Below are 15,551 nucleotides of genomic sequence, written 5' to 3' on the forward strand. Positions count from 1 at the left end.
TAACAGCAAGCTTTGCTTTGAAATTTCAAAATTAAACATGCTTAAGTTAGAGTACAACCAAGAAGGCGACCTCTTAGAAAAGTGCTCGCCTGCGCACAAAAGGCTAAAACAGCAAGGCTTGATATAAGAAAGGCCAAAATCGATAATATCTTGAGTGAGTTAATTTAGGGACGTCATAATTAACATGTCAGTTTGGAAGCAACTAACCGATATCTTCGTGGAAGAAGAGTGGTTGAGAATGCTTAATGTCCTTTTGGTACCTTTGAAGACAATGAGGAGCACGTGCTATTTGATTGTGATTGTGATTGTGTAGGGTGTGTATGGTTGGGTGGTATATTGGGTTTGCGAGTTGACGGGAAGGGCAACTGTTATGAAGGTTGGGAAGCTCATTGATGGCTGTGGTGGAGAGGCTAAAGCAGATTGTGTTCAACCGGTGGTAGAGGCCCTTGCTGTTCAAGAGGGACTTTAAGGTAGCTCAAAGCAGATGAATTTAAAAAATGGTCTCTGATGTCAAGATGTCACCTTTTACAAGGAGCACCATGGAAAGTTAGCTCCTGCAATTAAGGACACTCGACGACTTAGCAGATGGAGGTAACTGCATGAAAGGCTAGAAGCAGTAGAAAGCTAAGGGAGGTCAATTAAAGTTTTTACTTAGCACAAATGTAAAAAGTTTATGATCGAAGAATTGGCAAAAAAAGGATTTAAAATTAAATTAATATGATTATGATAAATTTAAAACTTTTTTGATAATTTTCCGACAACAAAACCACCTATCGAAGAAGGATTCAGTTGGTTGATCAGGGGACAAGACAATGTCTTGGTCCAATGATGTGGTTTGTGTTAATTAAGAGTGCATGCAAACGGGGGTAGGAATGCCCGTCTTTTCAAGAAGTTGTTTCCCTGGGGAACATAAACCTGTGTTGCTCTTTTATTGTCCGAGGGACTACCAATGGCCCTCCTACCTCGGACGACTCGGCTAAATATAGACTATTGTCTCCTCTTCTCTATCTAATTAATCTCTCTCTCTCTCTCTCTCTGGCCAATAATTCTAATCTCTCTTTTTGATGTGAAGACTCGATTGAACTTTCCTAGGATAGTATGTGAGACAACGCAAACTAAATAAAGAGTTTTATTAGCATCAAGATGATTTTAAAAATATATATATTCTAAAAAGTTCACATACTTACATAAAAGATTACAGCCCTTTTAAATTATGGCACAAGTATCTGGAAAATTTTGAAGGAAAAAGATGCTTCGCCTATGTTTGAGAGAGTCAACATGATTTTTTTATTGCAAAATGACACAAATGATTATTAAACTTTGGCCCAATACACAACATGATCCATAAACTTTTAATTTGACCAATATAGTCTCCGAACTTTAGTTCAATATGCAATGTAGTCTATGCACTTTCAATTTATTCAAGGTGATCTCCTAACTTTTGGATTACGTTCAACTTGGTCCCCGAACTATAATAAATTTTTCAATGCCGTCCCTAAATTTGAATTAATGAAAATACTATATTCAACATCTTCTTATAGTTCATAGACTAAGTTGAACATATTCCAAAAGTTCAAGAACCATATTGATTAAGTTAAATTGGACTAAAAGTCATGGATCATATTGGTCAAATTAAAAGTTTAGGGATCACATTGCATATTAGGTCAAAGTTCATGGACCATTGTATCATTATCCCCCCCCTTTTTTTTTTTTTTTTTTTTTTCTTTTAAGGCTTCTTAAGAAGGCCCTAAATTAGTAGATTGTTTAGTCGGTGAGAAGTCACGTTCAAGTTTTGAGAGCATGAATAACATTGTCGGGGTTCGTGTGTTATGGACTGTGGTCACAAAGGTAACGTGGCTTTCGCACTCTCGTGCATGGGTTCGAGTCGGCGTGGCAAGCGATTGCCATTTCATTTTCATCTAACGATGTTTGCCACCCAAATTGTACACAACACGATACATTTGGTAAGCTAGGGATGGCAATGGTATAGTATACTTAGGAGATGCCTTTTATCTAGGATCATAAACAACCCAACTTGTGATTGGACAAAGCCTCTCCTAATGCAAGGTGCACGACCACATATTAATGAGTTGGGATACTAGCACAAATAATCTTTGAATTTTGATTAAATTTATAATGTCGTCTCTGAAATTTTAATTTGTATAATGCAATGCTCTTTATTTGGGATCATAACAATCTGAAGCGTGATTGAACGAAGCCTCTCTTGATGCAAGGCATATGACTTCGTATAAAGGAGTTGCGATAATAACACAAATAATCCCTAAACTTTTGTCAAATATATATTGTCTTCCATAAACTTTTCATTTGTATCCTTGGACTTTTGACCTAATGTGTAGTGCCGTCTTTAATATTTTCATTGTGGTCCTTGAACTATTAGTGAATATTCAATATAGTCCTCGAACTATTAGTGCGTATTCAATATAGTCCCTAAAATATATAACAATGTTTTAAAGTTCGTAGATCACATTGAACATTGGATCAAAGATCAAGAACCACATTGCACATTAAAGTAAAGGTCTGGGATAACATAGTATATTGGACCAAAGTTTAGAAATCATTTATGTCGTTTTTCTTAGTGAGCTTGCGCAATAAAAAACGGATGAGAGTACAAATGATCCAATGGAGGAGAGGTTCCATGTTTCCCCTTTTACTACAAGAAAGTGGTGCAACACAAACTTTATGAACATCGTTAATATAATTTTCTCCTCAAAGTGAATCAAGCCTAAACAAGTATGAACAACATTTCATAATTAGAGTAAAAGTATTCTCGCGTACTTTTAAAAGAAGAATGGTGCCGGGAAAAATAGTCTTTTGTTATGCCTTTTCTTAATCATATTCATTTGGAATACACATCATTACCTTGTAAAATCTTGAATCACATCTGTAACAACATTGAAGTCACAAAGATATAACACTAGAAAACATATTGAGTTTGCCTTATTATGTATTTTCTCCTCAAAGTTTGTCTCGCCTCGACAAATACGAATAAGATTTCATAATCGGAGAAGAAGTATTTTCATGTTCTATTAAAAGAACAATGGTGTCGAGAAAAAAAGTTTCTTTCGATTTGCCTTTTCTAGATCACATTTATAGCATTGGAAATCAAATTGAGTAGTCCTTATCATGCATAAAAACCAATCATGAAAATTACCCTCTGGTTAGACATTTCTTTCTATTACATTTACTATAAATTGGATTACCTCGCTCTAGCCGAGTTGCTAGTTTTTCCCGTCATGCTAAAAGGGAAAGTTGTGCCCACCATGTGGAAAAAGCTTCGCTTTTCAAGTCCCATTTTCTCCTTAACACTCATGAATGTGACGGGGAAAAATTTACAGCTAGTACTACTCTCTTTTCTCTCTCCCTTTTCGTCTATTATTTTCCCTCCCTCAACCTCTAACTTTTGTACATGTCCCCAAGAAAAAGAAATGAATATTGCAAAAGGTGAGCAAAAGTAATTGAACCTTGTGCTGTCAATTATTGTGATTCTCTCTCTGAGCTTTCTTTTGTGGGGGGGGGAAGAGAGAGAGAGAGAGAGAGAGAGAGAGCATATTTGGTCTAACTCTATACAAATATTTGAACTCTTGAAGGAGGAAGAACGCAAGTAACATTTACAAATCCCCAGAACATTTATACATGAACTTTTGTAATGATTATTTTCCAGCATGAGGGTCCACCTTTTGCTCCTCTCCACTCCCACATTCGCAAATCAAATAATGGATTATAAAACTTCCATCACCGTGATGATCATCAATCACCATAATTTCAATTATTCAAGGCAATGGAGAACCCAGCCCCATGGAGATGAAAGGAGAGGGAGCATGGTGGTGGGACATGGCCAAAAGTTGATCCCTCATGATGTCCATGGAATATGGTGAAAAATAGAAGCAAAATATAGAAAAAGAGGATGGAGGAGATCAAAAAAGAAAACACCTTTTTAAGGGAGAGAGAGAGAGAGAGAGAGAGAGAGAGAATTGACACTCTCCCACAAAATCCATAATGCCTCAATCAAACCAAAACAAAAAACTAAGCATCAAATGACTCACTCTCCAATTACTAGACATTAAAGATTTTAGGGATATGGGCCCCATTTCCATCCATCATGTTTCAATCAGCCTATGGTCTTGATTTCTAATAAGCCGCTTCTTCTTCTTCTTTTTCTTCTCCAGGATTAGGATGCCAAGTACATGCAATGAGAAATTTAAACAAAGCCCAGATTTTTTTGGTGTATCTTTCAACTTGATAACATCATAGATCCTCCTCAAGCACTATATAACTGAGCTTTAACTATTTTTTGAATTCAAGAAACCGAACAAACAGGCAAAATCATTTGTTTATCAGACGAGTGGCTGAGCAAGTCCTGCGGTTCATCAGATGGAAGCTAAACAATAATTTGGACGTGTGATAACTCCTGGGGCCAATCAAGTTCAAAACCAAAGTTTGTCCGGGCCAATAATTCGTATTTTGATTCCATAAGCGTGTGCTGTTCACGGTCCACGAACTGCAAGTGGGTTTGTGCTTCTTCACTGGGTCACCTCAGATTTTCATTAGCGATTGAGCTGAATATATGAAGAGGAAACAAAAGAACAAGTAAAAGGAGTTTTCTTGGGTCATTGACGGTATGAGTGAGCATAAGAGAGAGAACGGGCACTATTTGAAGCACAGATCTGGATCCGCTTCGATCTTCAATCACTCAACTCTCCGCATACTCTCTCTCTCTATCACTTCACTCACTGCCACAGTGGGGGACTCCTCCTCTCCTACCAGTCTTTGTTTTTATTGTTTTTTGAAAGGAGAGAGACAGCGAGAGTGACTAGTGAGAGAGAGAGAGAGAGGGAGAAGGTAGAGAACTCTAGGTGGGTAGTGAGAGAGAGAGAGAGAGAGAGAGAGAGGGTGGGGGGTGGGGGGTGCTGATCTTTCTTTTCCTTTTCAGCTTGACTGCCACCAACTTGGCCTAAGTTTCCCGAGAAACCACACTGAGCAAATTTGAGCTAAATAGGGTTGTTTTTGGTTTCTGCCATGGCTGAAACCAGCCTAGGAACAAGGGCTTTGGGGGTTTTGCTTTTTGCAGCTATAAAGTTTGAATTTTGACCGGTGTAGAAGAAGGAGAGAGAGAGAGAGCATTGAAGGAGGAGAGAGTCTGATCTTCTCGTCAGAAGCGAAAGAAGAAAGACCAGATTTTGATGGTAAGCCACAAGAGCAGTCAGTTTACTGCTGCAGACTTCATTCGTGCACAGAGAGCTTTTTGTTTTTGAATTTTCAGTTCTGGTAAGAACCAGAGAGAAACGAAAAATGCTATCAAAGAAAGGTGTGTTAAGTGTTATTTATCGTTATTTCTTCATATGATTGATTGCTACTACTTTTAGCCCTTCCTGGTTTCTGTATGAAGAAATTCTGCCCAACCAACATGTCCTATTTCTCTCTTTTTAACAAAGGATGATGAAAAGTTAAAGTCTTTCTTATATATTCTAATATTGTTCAGTCTCCATCTTTCCTCCTCGCCTGCTTTCAAGTTCCAACCCCCTCCCACACACACGAGAATAGCTCTTTCTAGCACTCCTTTTAACGCTTCCTTTTTCTTTTCTTTGCCTTTTTTTCCCCTTTGTTTTTCTTCTTGGTTCTTGCAGGAGCATGAGAAAGAAAGACACTGGAATACTCAAGAGAACTCATCACACAGCTTCACAAGCTGAGTTGGTAGTAGGTGGGGTTTGTGGTTGAGAAAGAAGTTCTACTTACCGAGAGGGAGAGAGGGAAAACAACCTCGCTCGCTCTCTCGCAGGCAACACTAAGCTCAAAGGATCATCGCCAGCAAAAACAGGTTTCAAGAGGGTTGGTGCGAAAAGGTGAAAGCCGCACAGCCACCAAACAAGAATACTCACCACTTCACTCCATTTTATTTCCATGGACGCCTACGAAGCCACAAGGATTGTCTTCTCAAGAATCCAAAGTTTAGACCCTGAGAATGCCTCCAAGATCATGGGTCTCCTCCTAATCCAAGATCACGGTGAGAAGGAAATGATCAGGCTGGCTCTTGGACCAGAGACTCTGCTTCACTCAGTGGTCCTCAAGGCAAGGAAGGACATGAGCCTTCCCTCAAACTCTCCCTCAACGCCCTCCACACCTTCTTCTCCCTCTCCTTTCATGTCCACCAACCCCGTCTCCATCTCCTCCAGGCCTAAAGGAAACAGCTTTTCTCCATCTTCTCTCACAAATATCCACAGCCCATCTTCTTGGGGTTGTGGTGGTGGCGCTTTCTCTGATCTCTCATGCGGAGATGATCTGATAAATTCTTCCTCTTGTTTGTATGGAAATGGAGGCAGTGACACCATGATCGATGAGCTTCAGCTCCAAGACCAGCTGTCCTTCCTCAACGATAACTCCCCACCCCTTGGACCCACCAGCAACCCTGATATGTTCTGCCCCCAGCAGGACTTGCTGTCCAGCCCCACCGCCGTGTACGGCGGAGCGGCCTCCGGCTGGGCCGCCTCTGTGCACCGGAGGAGCTGCTCGGTCAGCGATGTGTGCTCGGGGTCCTCAGAAGACCCATCTTGTGGAGTTGGATGGAGGCCATGCTTGTACTATGCTAGAGGGTATTGCAAGAATGGGATCAGCTGCAGGTTCTTGCACAGTGGTGGACTTGGCGATGCCGCTTCTCTGGTCGGCAGCCCGGACGGCGGTGCGACCGCGGTGGTCGGCTCCCCGAATAAGGTGGACATGATGGGTCAGTGCCATGAAGCTGTTCTGAGGTCCAAATCTGCTCAGCAGCAGAGACTAGCTGCTGCTTCTCAGCTCATAGGTTCTGCAACTTTCCCTTACTCTCCCAAGTCCATGAATTTGCTTCTCCATCACCAAAATGATGCTCATAGGTACGCTATGCATGTCATTAAAGGGACGTCACATATGTTCACACAAAGTCTCTTATCTTTCGTGTTCGTACGTGTGATATGATATGTTAAGGACCATATGTGGGCAGGGCTGCTGCTGCTGCTGCACTGATGATGGGCGATGATTTTTACAAGTATGGCAGATCAAGGCTTGAAAGGAGTGATTTTTCAGTGAATGGTTGTGTGAACCCAGCTTCTAGGCAGATTTATTTGACTTTCCCAGCTGACAGTACTTTTAAGGAGGAAGACGTTTCCAACTATTTCAGGTGAGTCAGGTTTTTCTCTAGCAAGTTCATTTGGAGGTTTCTCTTTCTTCGGTTTCTGTTTTTTTTTTTTTTCATATCAAGAACTTTGTTTTGATTGTTCCATTTTCTTATATGGCTGGTGTATGAAGCAACTTTGGGCCGGTGCAAGATGTAAGAATTCCTTATCAGCAGAAGAGGATGTTTGGCTTTGTTACATTTGTTTACCCAGGAACGGTGAAGCTCATTTTGGCCAAAGGGAACCCTCATTTTGTTTGTGATGCTAGGGTTCTTGTCAAGCCTTACAAAGAGAAGGGGAAAGTGCCAGACAAGTTTAGGCACGTTTTCTCACTCTTCCTCAGTTTGGTTGTTCTTTTGACGTTTGCCTGTCCATTGTTTGCTTGTGTTGATGAGAGGAAATGAGCTCAAGTTTTAGTCTTTTGTGGTGTTTTGCAGGAAGCAGTCCCAGCTGGGGGAAAGGGGTGATTTTTCGCCATGTGGAACTCCGACCGGGTTAGATTCAAGGGTGGGACCGTTTGACCTCAACCTCAACCTCGGTTAGAATTTTAGCTTGAGTGGGATTTTTCATATTGTGAGATTAGTCATGGGCTGTTCTTAACTTCCCTCTTTTCTGATCTGTAATGCAGGAGCGAGGACGTTTTACAATTCTCAGGACATGCTGTGGAGGAGGAGATTCGATGAGCAAACCGATCTACAACAAGCCCTCGAACTCCAGAGTCAACGGCTGATGAGTCTGCAGCTTCTAGATGTCAAGAAGCATCATCATCAGAGGGCTCTCTCAACTGGCTCACCCATTCCATCTCCTACTCAATCGCCCACTTTGTTCAACAATCCAACCTTCCTTAACGTTCCTTCGGTTCGCAGCCTGGGCATAACGGAAGGTATACCTGTTTTCTCTTAGGCTCTCTTAATTCAATTTTTGGCCAATTGATTTCCTTTGGCAAATGCAGCATTGAGATTAGGTTCTCTTTCTTTACTTAATTCAGAGAATGGCTCTAGCCCTGGCTTATCAGATGGTCGGCCCTTGAACTACCAGTCTGCGATTGTCTCTGCTGGGAAAGATTTGACTGGAAGTGAGAAGAATAATGGGAATGACAAGGAAAGCTCCCATACTGAAGATGGAGGCTTGGCTGAAAGGTATAGGTGGAAAATAAATATGCTTCTGCTTTGTCAAATGAATTGATTTTTCTCGAGCAAATAGCAATTTCTCTTGTGCCTGCATGAGTTTCTAACCACTGCTTTAGTGCATTTTCTTACTTTGACCGATTCATTTGAACTTTCGTAAAATGATGCAGTTTGGAGCATAACCTTCCTGACAGTCCCTTCGCATCTCCTACCAATGCCTCCACAGAGTATTTTTCTTCCTTTACCAATGTAGTTGGAGAGGCCGAAAAGGACGGTGCAGGTTCGGCTTCATCTTCTCCTCCTAACAGCAATAACCCGGTCTCTTCACCCTTAATCCCGGGCACCTCTGCCGTGGACATGGCATCATTCAAAACTTTCAACTGCCAGATCCCCAGGTAAGATTGTATCCCAATATTGCATAATCTAAAGCTTATGTACCGAAAAGAACAGACCAGAATAATTATGCTATTAAGAAAGCAATGACAACAGTTTCTCCTCCAAACTTCTCAGATTTTCCTCTGGTCATGGGGCCATAGGAATGTATGCCGGTGCCGGAGGGCCAACGTGCCCCGTGGGTATATAGCTGGCTCTTCCTTGACTGAGGTAATTTTTGCCTTTGATCTGCCTAGTATTGTTAGGCTTTGTGAGTCGCCATTTTTCACTGAGCATGGTTGTGTCTGCTTTGTCTGAACATGTGCAGGAAAGATTAACAACAATAACCAAACAAACCTGTGATCAAGGTCAGATCTGTAGAGAATCAGTACCACTACCGTCACCATCACCACTACCTCAATTATCCATACTATACTACTGGATACCATACAAAAATGCATACGTAAAAAATGAGTAAATGAAATGGGATACCCCAATCTCCTTTGTTTGTGCTATTTTCACATGTTGTTTCTAGTTGCAGTTTGGACCACCAGGAGAACTTTACAGTCTCTGTGTAGTATTTTAAAACTCACAGCTGTAAATCTCCTCTTCTTCCCGTTTTCAAGTTTTTACTACGGCCTCTCCTTTGGGAGGGTGGCAGAGTCCATAATTAGCAAGAGTCTTCTGTTAGTTTGTGTTGTTAGGGTACAAGAAAGATCAAATCTTTGTACAGCAAAGAAGAATCGGAGAATCCAAAGAACCAGGGAGTGGCCAAAAAGGCAAAGAAGGGACTACAAGGGCTGATTTTTTATCCATAAATGGTAATTTGGGGGAGAGATTTAAAGGGGAGGGGAGAAGATGATGGGAGAAGCGGAGATGAATAGAGTTTTAGTCAGTCAGCTGAGTTTTCAGGTACAAATTTGTAAGGTTGATTATCAGTGTTTGATGTTTACTGTAGCTTTTTATTACACAACAGTTTGTGTTCAACTACTCGTGGGGATCAGACAGACAGGAAAGGAAGTAGTGGAAGATCAGCAACCAAAAAGAAAGAAATCAGTTTCTCAATTTATAAAAAGGGCTCAGCTTTCTCTCCCTCTCTCTCTTCTCTGTGTCCTGTCTCTCCTGGGTGTGTGTTGCCTTTAAATTTAGAAAAGTTTGTCTCTTTATTATTATTTGCCCATATAGATAAATATAAATTTAGGTGGGAGTGACATGATAACATATGCAAATGTATGTGGTGGGTGGTGGGGTCAACAGAAGAGGCCTTTCATTGTTGCCATTCATGGAGGGGAATGCGGTCCCCACAGAACCCAGTGTGTCACAGTGATCTCACATGGGGTTGCTGACACATCCACGGTGGGTCCCCCTCCCCTCCTTAAAATATTGAAATATAATTGATGCCAGGTTGTGCAGTTGTGTGGGGTCTCTCCCTCACACACACCAACAATACAGACCCATGTGAGAGATGCTGCAGAACTGTGTCTTTCTCTCTCTGCTGCATAATCTTTTTAATGGGGGGTTCTTGAATAAGAGGAAAGGACGTGCACAGATCTAAAGGTAGATGTTGATGCCCACACGTATGACAAAAGTGCACGGTGTGTAGTTGCAGGAATCTTTTCTGGGTCTGTTAACAGCACTTGTGAGTGTGTGTGACAGTCAGTGAAGCCTTGTGATTCCCTTTCTCTTTTCTCCTTTTCTGTTTTATCCCCACCTTCTCCCCCCCTCCCTTGAACCAAAACAGGCTAGAAATTCAGTTTAATATAATATAATCTAATCTTTAGATAGATCACTTTCACGTTCTTAGTTGAAGTAAAGGGACTCTCCTGCAAAATTTCCCTTACCAGAGCAGTCCTTTATCATTAATAGCTGAGAAATTGGAGGGTGGCTCAAAAAGGGTACATTGCCAAAGGGAAAAAAAAAAAATTAAAGTATGGAATGAGAGGGGAGAGACAGGCTGGCAAAGTAAAGACAGAGACATGCAAATGCGCAATATATCATTTTTTTTTGCTGTTTGTGTACTTTTTTCTTATGTGAGGGAGTGATTATTTCAAACTTTAGTGGAAGTTTTCAAAGGTGTGACCAAGGTGAACTTTCTTGATTGGCGGAGGCTGCTTTTTGTTTTTGGTTTTTTTTTTTTTTGGAGGAAAAATAGGTTCTTCATGATTAGGGGGGTTTCAATGTTGGGGGGTGATGATGGCCCAGAAGAGTTTTTCTGTAATAAAGAAGATAATCATGGACCCAATCTGATGAAGACATGTTTGTCCCCGGCTCAATTAAAATATTGTTTGGAGTGAGAGTTATGGTGGCTTACGATTCTGTGTAATGATGGGTTGTGGCTGCTCTATCGATTCCTGATTCAATGACATGAGGCTCTCTTGGGTCTACATCCAACACCTGGTGTGAAGACTTAATGGAGGAGGAGGACGCAATACTGATAAAGAATTGCCAATTGGTCATCTGAATTTTATTGGCTTGGTTTGGTCGCCTGTGAAATCATACCATGGCCACGGAACAACTCGTCATATCTCGACAGAATACTTCGCTTTCTTCCCTGAACACGCATCTCTCTAGAATAATAATGTCTGTCGGATAAGCCCCTAGGAACTTCAGAGGTGAATAAACGCAGGAATTGAAGTTTAACAAAGCTTATATTCCGTTGTTGGCCAAATTACACCATTTATCAAGTCAAACTCATCTTGCAAATGGAAGAAGCATTAGCGTTGGTGTCCTCGAATGGTGATGTTCAATCCTGCCATCGTATCAGAACTATTGCAAAGGATTTCAGTCTATCTAGATGGAAGGAGTCAACATCATGAAAAGAATTTTGAACAATACAGATTCATCTTGACATTCTTCAGTACATACGTAGAGATATCTCCTGATATACTCTTTTATCATTTCCAGACGGTATTGACAAAGAAATGTTAAAAACACATGGAAGTTTTCGAAACCATGGCCAGGCCGCTAACCATATTATCTCGTTCGCAAAGGAAAGTCTTGTAACGATGTAAAGGTAGATGTATATTCTTCTAACAGAGTAAAAGGGAACAGCAGCGTAATTAGGGTAGGCATAGGCCGGCTGAGAAGAAGAGAAATGATGCAAATTTATTTTTAGGAGATACAGCCCATCACGGCAGTAATAAACCTCACAAATCATGTGACTTTAGCAACACATTTATCCTCCATCAACAGGGTAGATTCAACTTATCAATGCCAGTATCATACCATGTGCCCCATTAAACTAACAGAATGGATCTGCCAAATAGTTTCCTGCAACATCCACGCTCTAGCACATACAAAATTTTATGTTCTGACGCAATTCCATGACATCATCCTGTCAGCTTTATGAATCTCTCATCGGATCATTCTCATACAACATTGCTCGCCATTCTGTACATGCCAGACCCTCAAGAAAGTAAGCATAGCCATGGCTTTAATCAGAGAGGTGTGATAAGGATACAGCGAAGAAACTAAGACCTGTTTGTAAGTTCCCTAATGAGATGATTTCTCTGCATGTCCCTTTACAAACAACTTGCTGATATCTTCAGTGACAACATTGCTCCTAGGAGAAAAAAGACAAGAACCAACTCATCAGTCCTAATGCTTTCTTGCATCCACAGGAAACAAAGTTCGATAAAATGACCACTGAAATTACCAATCAGTTACAAGATGAAAATATTGTCTTTGAATCAGTGCGGAAGATTAAACTTACCAAGGTCCAGCATCAATAATCATCCAAATTATAAATCACAGTTCTAAACCACGTACTTCTAATGTGGGGCCGGAGGTTGATCCAACTCCGAGGAGACAGACTGTGGAAGTTTATACAGGAGGTTGATCTAAAAAGTCGCGCAGGCAGATTGCGTGTCATATGGCACATACTCATGTTAGGGTACTTGCATACATATTGGTACTTGTATCAAGGTATCCAAGTTGACTCAGTCAACACTGATTCAACTCAGTAGGTGTTTGTGTTCTTGTTCAGTGTTTGTTCTATGTAACTGCTTGTGCAGGTACAAGCCTCTATTGGTAATTTGTCTGGAATATTATATAATCATCTCTTCAATTACAGAGTTACTTTCCAGTGATCTTTTTATCTTTAATTTTTTTTTCTACTGCAGCCACAATTACTTTTCTTTAACATAAAACACAGTAAATCTAACAAAATATACAAATATTCACATGTAGAATTGTAAATTGTTTTTTCATGACTTTCTAATCTTATAATATTCTTTTTCCTGTCTTCGCATTTTCAGAGGGAAAGTAGAACAAAAAGGAAAAACCACCTTTTTTTACAAGAACAAAAAATCTTATCTGCAGAGCAAAGGAGACATGTAATGCAGATGTCAAAGTCTAGTACGGACTAACCTTCCACTAAGCTGAGGAGGAACCAGCAGTCCATCAACAGTATCTGGAACATTCTTCATATGGGGTAATGTCCCCCTTGGCATTTTGCTGCGGGGAACAGATGAAGATAACGAATGAGACTCTCTCTTTCGCAGAGCACTTTCAGCCCTTGCTGCTGCAACTCTAGAAGCATGGTCACCACTGCTCAACGGAGAAGCCAATCCAGCCGGAGCATCCAACAAGAGGGAAGCATCAGGAAGTTTCTCAATAGGGGGCGCTGGTGAACCTGCTGTGGTTTCTAGCTGATGGTCTGATGCATATGATGATTCCCTATAGACAACACAACTGAAGATTACAAACCAAAAACACTCAAGCCTTGTTACATCCAGCAACAATTGCAAACTTTTGGCAGATCACGAAAAAGATGTACTGAATCTCTTACAGATCACTAGGAAAAACAGTCCTACCTTTATACCATGCTAACTGAAATGGGTAATCCAAATAACTAGTGCAACTTTTGACCATTTAATATAGCCAAACTCTTATGTCAATCTATATAGTAATAGGAAAACTTACTCAAAGTATGGAAACTACGCCTCTCTCTCTCTCTCTCTCTCTCTCTCTCTCTCATAGCCAAACTCTTATGTCAATCTACATAGTAATAGGAAAACTTACTCAAAGTATGGAAACTACCTCTCCCTCTCCCTCTCCCTCTCCCTCACTCCCCCCCCTCCCCGCCCCCCTCTCTCTCTCTCTCTCTCTCTCTCTCTCCACCATCAACCTTTTTGAGAAAATTTGTTTATCGAGTCCCACTATAGCTTCATATACTTGTAATTGACCCAAAAAGCAATTAACCCTACATCCTCACCATAAAAGTGACACAAACATTTGATACCAACTATCAGTAGATCAAATAGGCTAAGGCAGTGAGCAAAATTTCTAAACAAAGGGAAAAAAACAACTCTACCATGCTTAAAAGATAGAAAAGAACATTGGCTAAATTGACAGTGGGATCAGACAATTATTCCCCTATCGGCTGCAAATGCTTAAACTTATATTCTTGAAAACGGAACCACTTACAGAGTGTCCCCATCTCCATAAAACTCTTAAGCAATGTAACCTTCTCTTTTAGAGCAACTTCTCAGATTATAAAGATGCATTTCAAAGTACATCACCTTCCGAATTGAAAAAACCAAGACGTATAATTCATGGCCAACATCACCAGACTCCAGCCATGGTGCACAATGTCCTTAAATTACAAATCATCATGTTCGAGCTATTTTCACCAGTTCTCCAAAGTTATCGGCATTTATTTTATTTTCAAAGTGGAAACCCTATGTAGGGAAGAGGAATTTTGCACCTTCAAGTATGAGAATGGTATTTGCTTGTTCATTATATTATCACCACAAAAAGAAAGGATAAAATCATAGAAATGTTGGAGCTCGAAGCAAAATCAAGTGAAATTCAATACAAGAACAAGCGAACCAAATAGCCAAAGCTGATCGACAACATTCGATTAGCACGACATAACTGGCTCAACTTGGTATGCAATCCCATGGGTCAAAGAAATGAAAATAAAACAACAAGACAGAACTTTGAGGCTCATCACCGTGATTTTGGCAGAGCAATACTTAAGGGCGTTTATCAGAAGAGTTGTCAGTCGAAGCTATGAACAACCATCGACCGGAACACCCACCTAAGTAACTAACCAACAAACTAATTCTATCCGAGCTGGGGATCTAGGGCACAGTTGCTATGCCTCATGTCTCACACAGTATACAATCAGGATACGAAACACTGGACAAAGAGAACGGAACCCATCGTCGACGCTGACTCTGCCGTCGATTGCTACATCCCAGTATTCACAATCGCCAGGTGTTAGGTAACTTGGACGGAGCTCACATTGAACAGGGTAAAAGAGGGCACTCGCTTCCGTAATGTCGTAAGAAAATCTACCAAGAAAAAGGGAAATATGCAGTCTTTCCGATCGAACTCCGTATCCTTAGAATCAGGAAATTTACCGGATCTGAGGAAGAGGCAGAGGAGAAGGCTGGGATTGAGCAAGTCGGGGTTTCGGGGCTTCTGGTTTCCTTCCTGTTTCCTCTTCTTCTACTTGTTCTTCGTTGTCTTCGTCCTCCGAAACGTCTTCGTCCGAAGAAGCGTCGTAGTCCACCAGAGACATCTCTCTCTCCTCTCTTTGTGGGTCTCTGTGTGTGCGTGTGTGTGTGCGCTTGGGGGGAATAAGGTTGCCTGTTATTTGACCCGTCCCATGTCGGCGGAGCGCTCGGGTAAAAGGAAGCGGAAAACCAGCAAAATTGAACGCTTTTCGAGCTAAATTGACAAAAGAAAATAGAGCAAGGAACAAAATGATGATGGACGAAAACTACACTAAAATTTGTGGTTTCCAGCAAAACCAACCGTATCATTTCTTGGTACATGATACTTAACAAGATATCTCAGTTTGTGAAAGTATCCATTTCCCTAGATGGTTTAAAAACTCTGTTGTCTATGGTGAAAGATAACTGAACGAATTAGGCCTGTA

General features: G+C 40.9%; 2 protein-coding genes across 8 annotated transcripts; one reads left to right on the forward strand and one right to left on the reverse strand.

The window, feature by feature from the left end:
* The first annotated feature begins 4,641 nt into the window (after positions 1-4,641).
* LOC115742203 (zinc finger CCCH domain-containing protein 53) lies at positions 4,642-9,754 on the forward strand. Of its 5 annotated transcripts, XM_030676339.2 has the most exons (11): positions 4,642-4,911; positions 5,125-5,204; positions 5,646-6,884; positions 6,992-7,168; positions 7,297-7,482; positions 7,601-7,701; positions 7,792-8,046; positions 8,152-8,302; positions 8,461-8,685; positions 8,801-8,893; positions 8,991-9,754. In XM_030676339.2, the coding sequence occupies exons 3-10, from the start codon at positions 5,920-5,922 to the stop codon at positions 8,871-8,873; spliced, it is 2,133 nt and encodes a 710-aa protein (XP_030532199.1). In that variant the 5' UTR covers positions 4,642-4,911; positions 5,125-5,204; positions 5,646-5,919; the 3' UTR covers positions 8,874-8,893; positions 8,991-9,754. The 5 variants fall into 5 exon arrangements, with proteins under 5 accessions (XP_030532199.1, XP_030532198.1, XP_030532200.1 ...); XM_030676338.2 differs by lacking the exon at positions 4,642-4,911 and having other exon boundaries at positions 4,923-5,204; XM_030676340.2 differs by lacking the exon at positions 4,642-4,911 and having other exon boundaries at positions 4,923-5,204; positions 7,601-7,694; positions 7,791-8,046.
* Positions 9,755-11,706: 1,952 nt separating this feature from the next.
* LOC115742210 lies at positions 11,707-15,332 on the reverse strand. Of its 3 annotated transcripts, none has more exons than XM_048279092.1 (4): positions 15,031-15,332; positions 13,031-13,339; positions 12,140-12,224; positions 11,707-11,996 (listed from the first exon to the last, which is right to left on the reverse strand). In XM_048279092.1, the coding sequence occupies exons 1-3, from the start codon at positions 15,189-15,191 to the stop codon at positions 12,155-12,157; spliced, it is 540 nt and encodes a 179-aa protein (XP_048135049.1). In that variant the 5' UTR covers positions 15,192-15,332; the 3' UTR covers positions 11,707-11,996; positions 12,140-12,154. The 3 variants fall into 3 exon arrangements, with proteins under 3 accessions (XP_048135049.1, XP_048135048.1, XP_030532207.1); XM_048279091.1 differs by having other exon boundaries at positions 11,707-12,052; XM_030676347.2 differs by having other exon boundaries at positions 11,707-12,224; positions 15,031-15,330.
* Between the last annotated feature and the right edge of the window lie 219 nt (positions 15,333-15,551).

This window comes from Rhodamnia argentea, chromosome 5 (genome assembly GCF_020921035.1).
Source record: "Rhodamnia argentea isolate NSW1041297 chromosome 5, ASM2092103v1, whole genome shotgun sequence".
Lineage (NCBI taxonomy): Eukaryota > Viridiplantae > Streptophyta > Magnoliopsida > Myrtales > Myrtaceae > Rhodamnia > Rhodamnia argentea.

What these genes read in the sequence shown, in the direction of transcription:
- LOC115742203 (XM_030676339.2), top strand. Translation starts at nt 5,920, where the DNA reads ATGGACGCCTACGAAGCCACAAGGATTGTCTTCTCAAGAATCCAAAGT. An exon ending in GACGTTTCCAACTATTTCAG is followed by an intron (nt 7,169 to 7,296) that starts GTGAGTCAGGTT and finishes TGGTGTATGAAG; the next exon opens with CAACTTTGGGCCGGTGCAAG. An exon ending in AAAGTGCCAGACAAGTTTAG is followed by an intron (nt 7,483 to 7,600) that starts GCACGTTTTCTC and finishes GGTGTTTTGCAG; the next exon opens with GAAGCAGTCCCAGCTGGGGG.
- LOC115742210 (XM_048279092.1), bottom strand. Translation starts at nt 15,191, where the DNA reads ATGTCTCTGGTGGACTACGACGCTTCTTCGGACGAAGACGTTTCGGAG. An exon ending in CTGCCTCTTCCTCAGATCCG is followed by an intron (nt 13,340 to 15,030) that starts GTAAATTTCCTG and finishes TGTTGTCTATAG; the next exon opens with GGAATCATCATATGCATCAG. An exon ending in CCTCCTCAGCTTAGTGGAAG is followed by an intron (nt 12,225 to 13,030) that starts GTTAGTCCGTAC and finishes TTTTTCTCCTAG; the next exon opens with GAGCAATGTTGTCACTGAAG.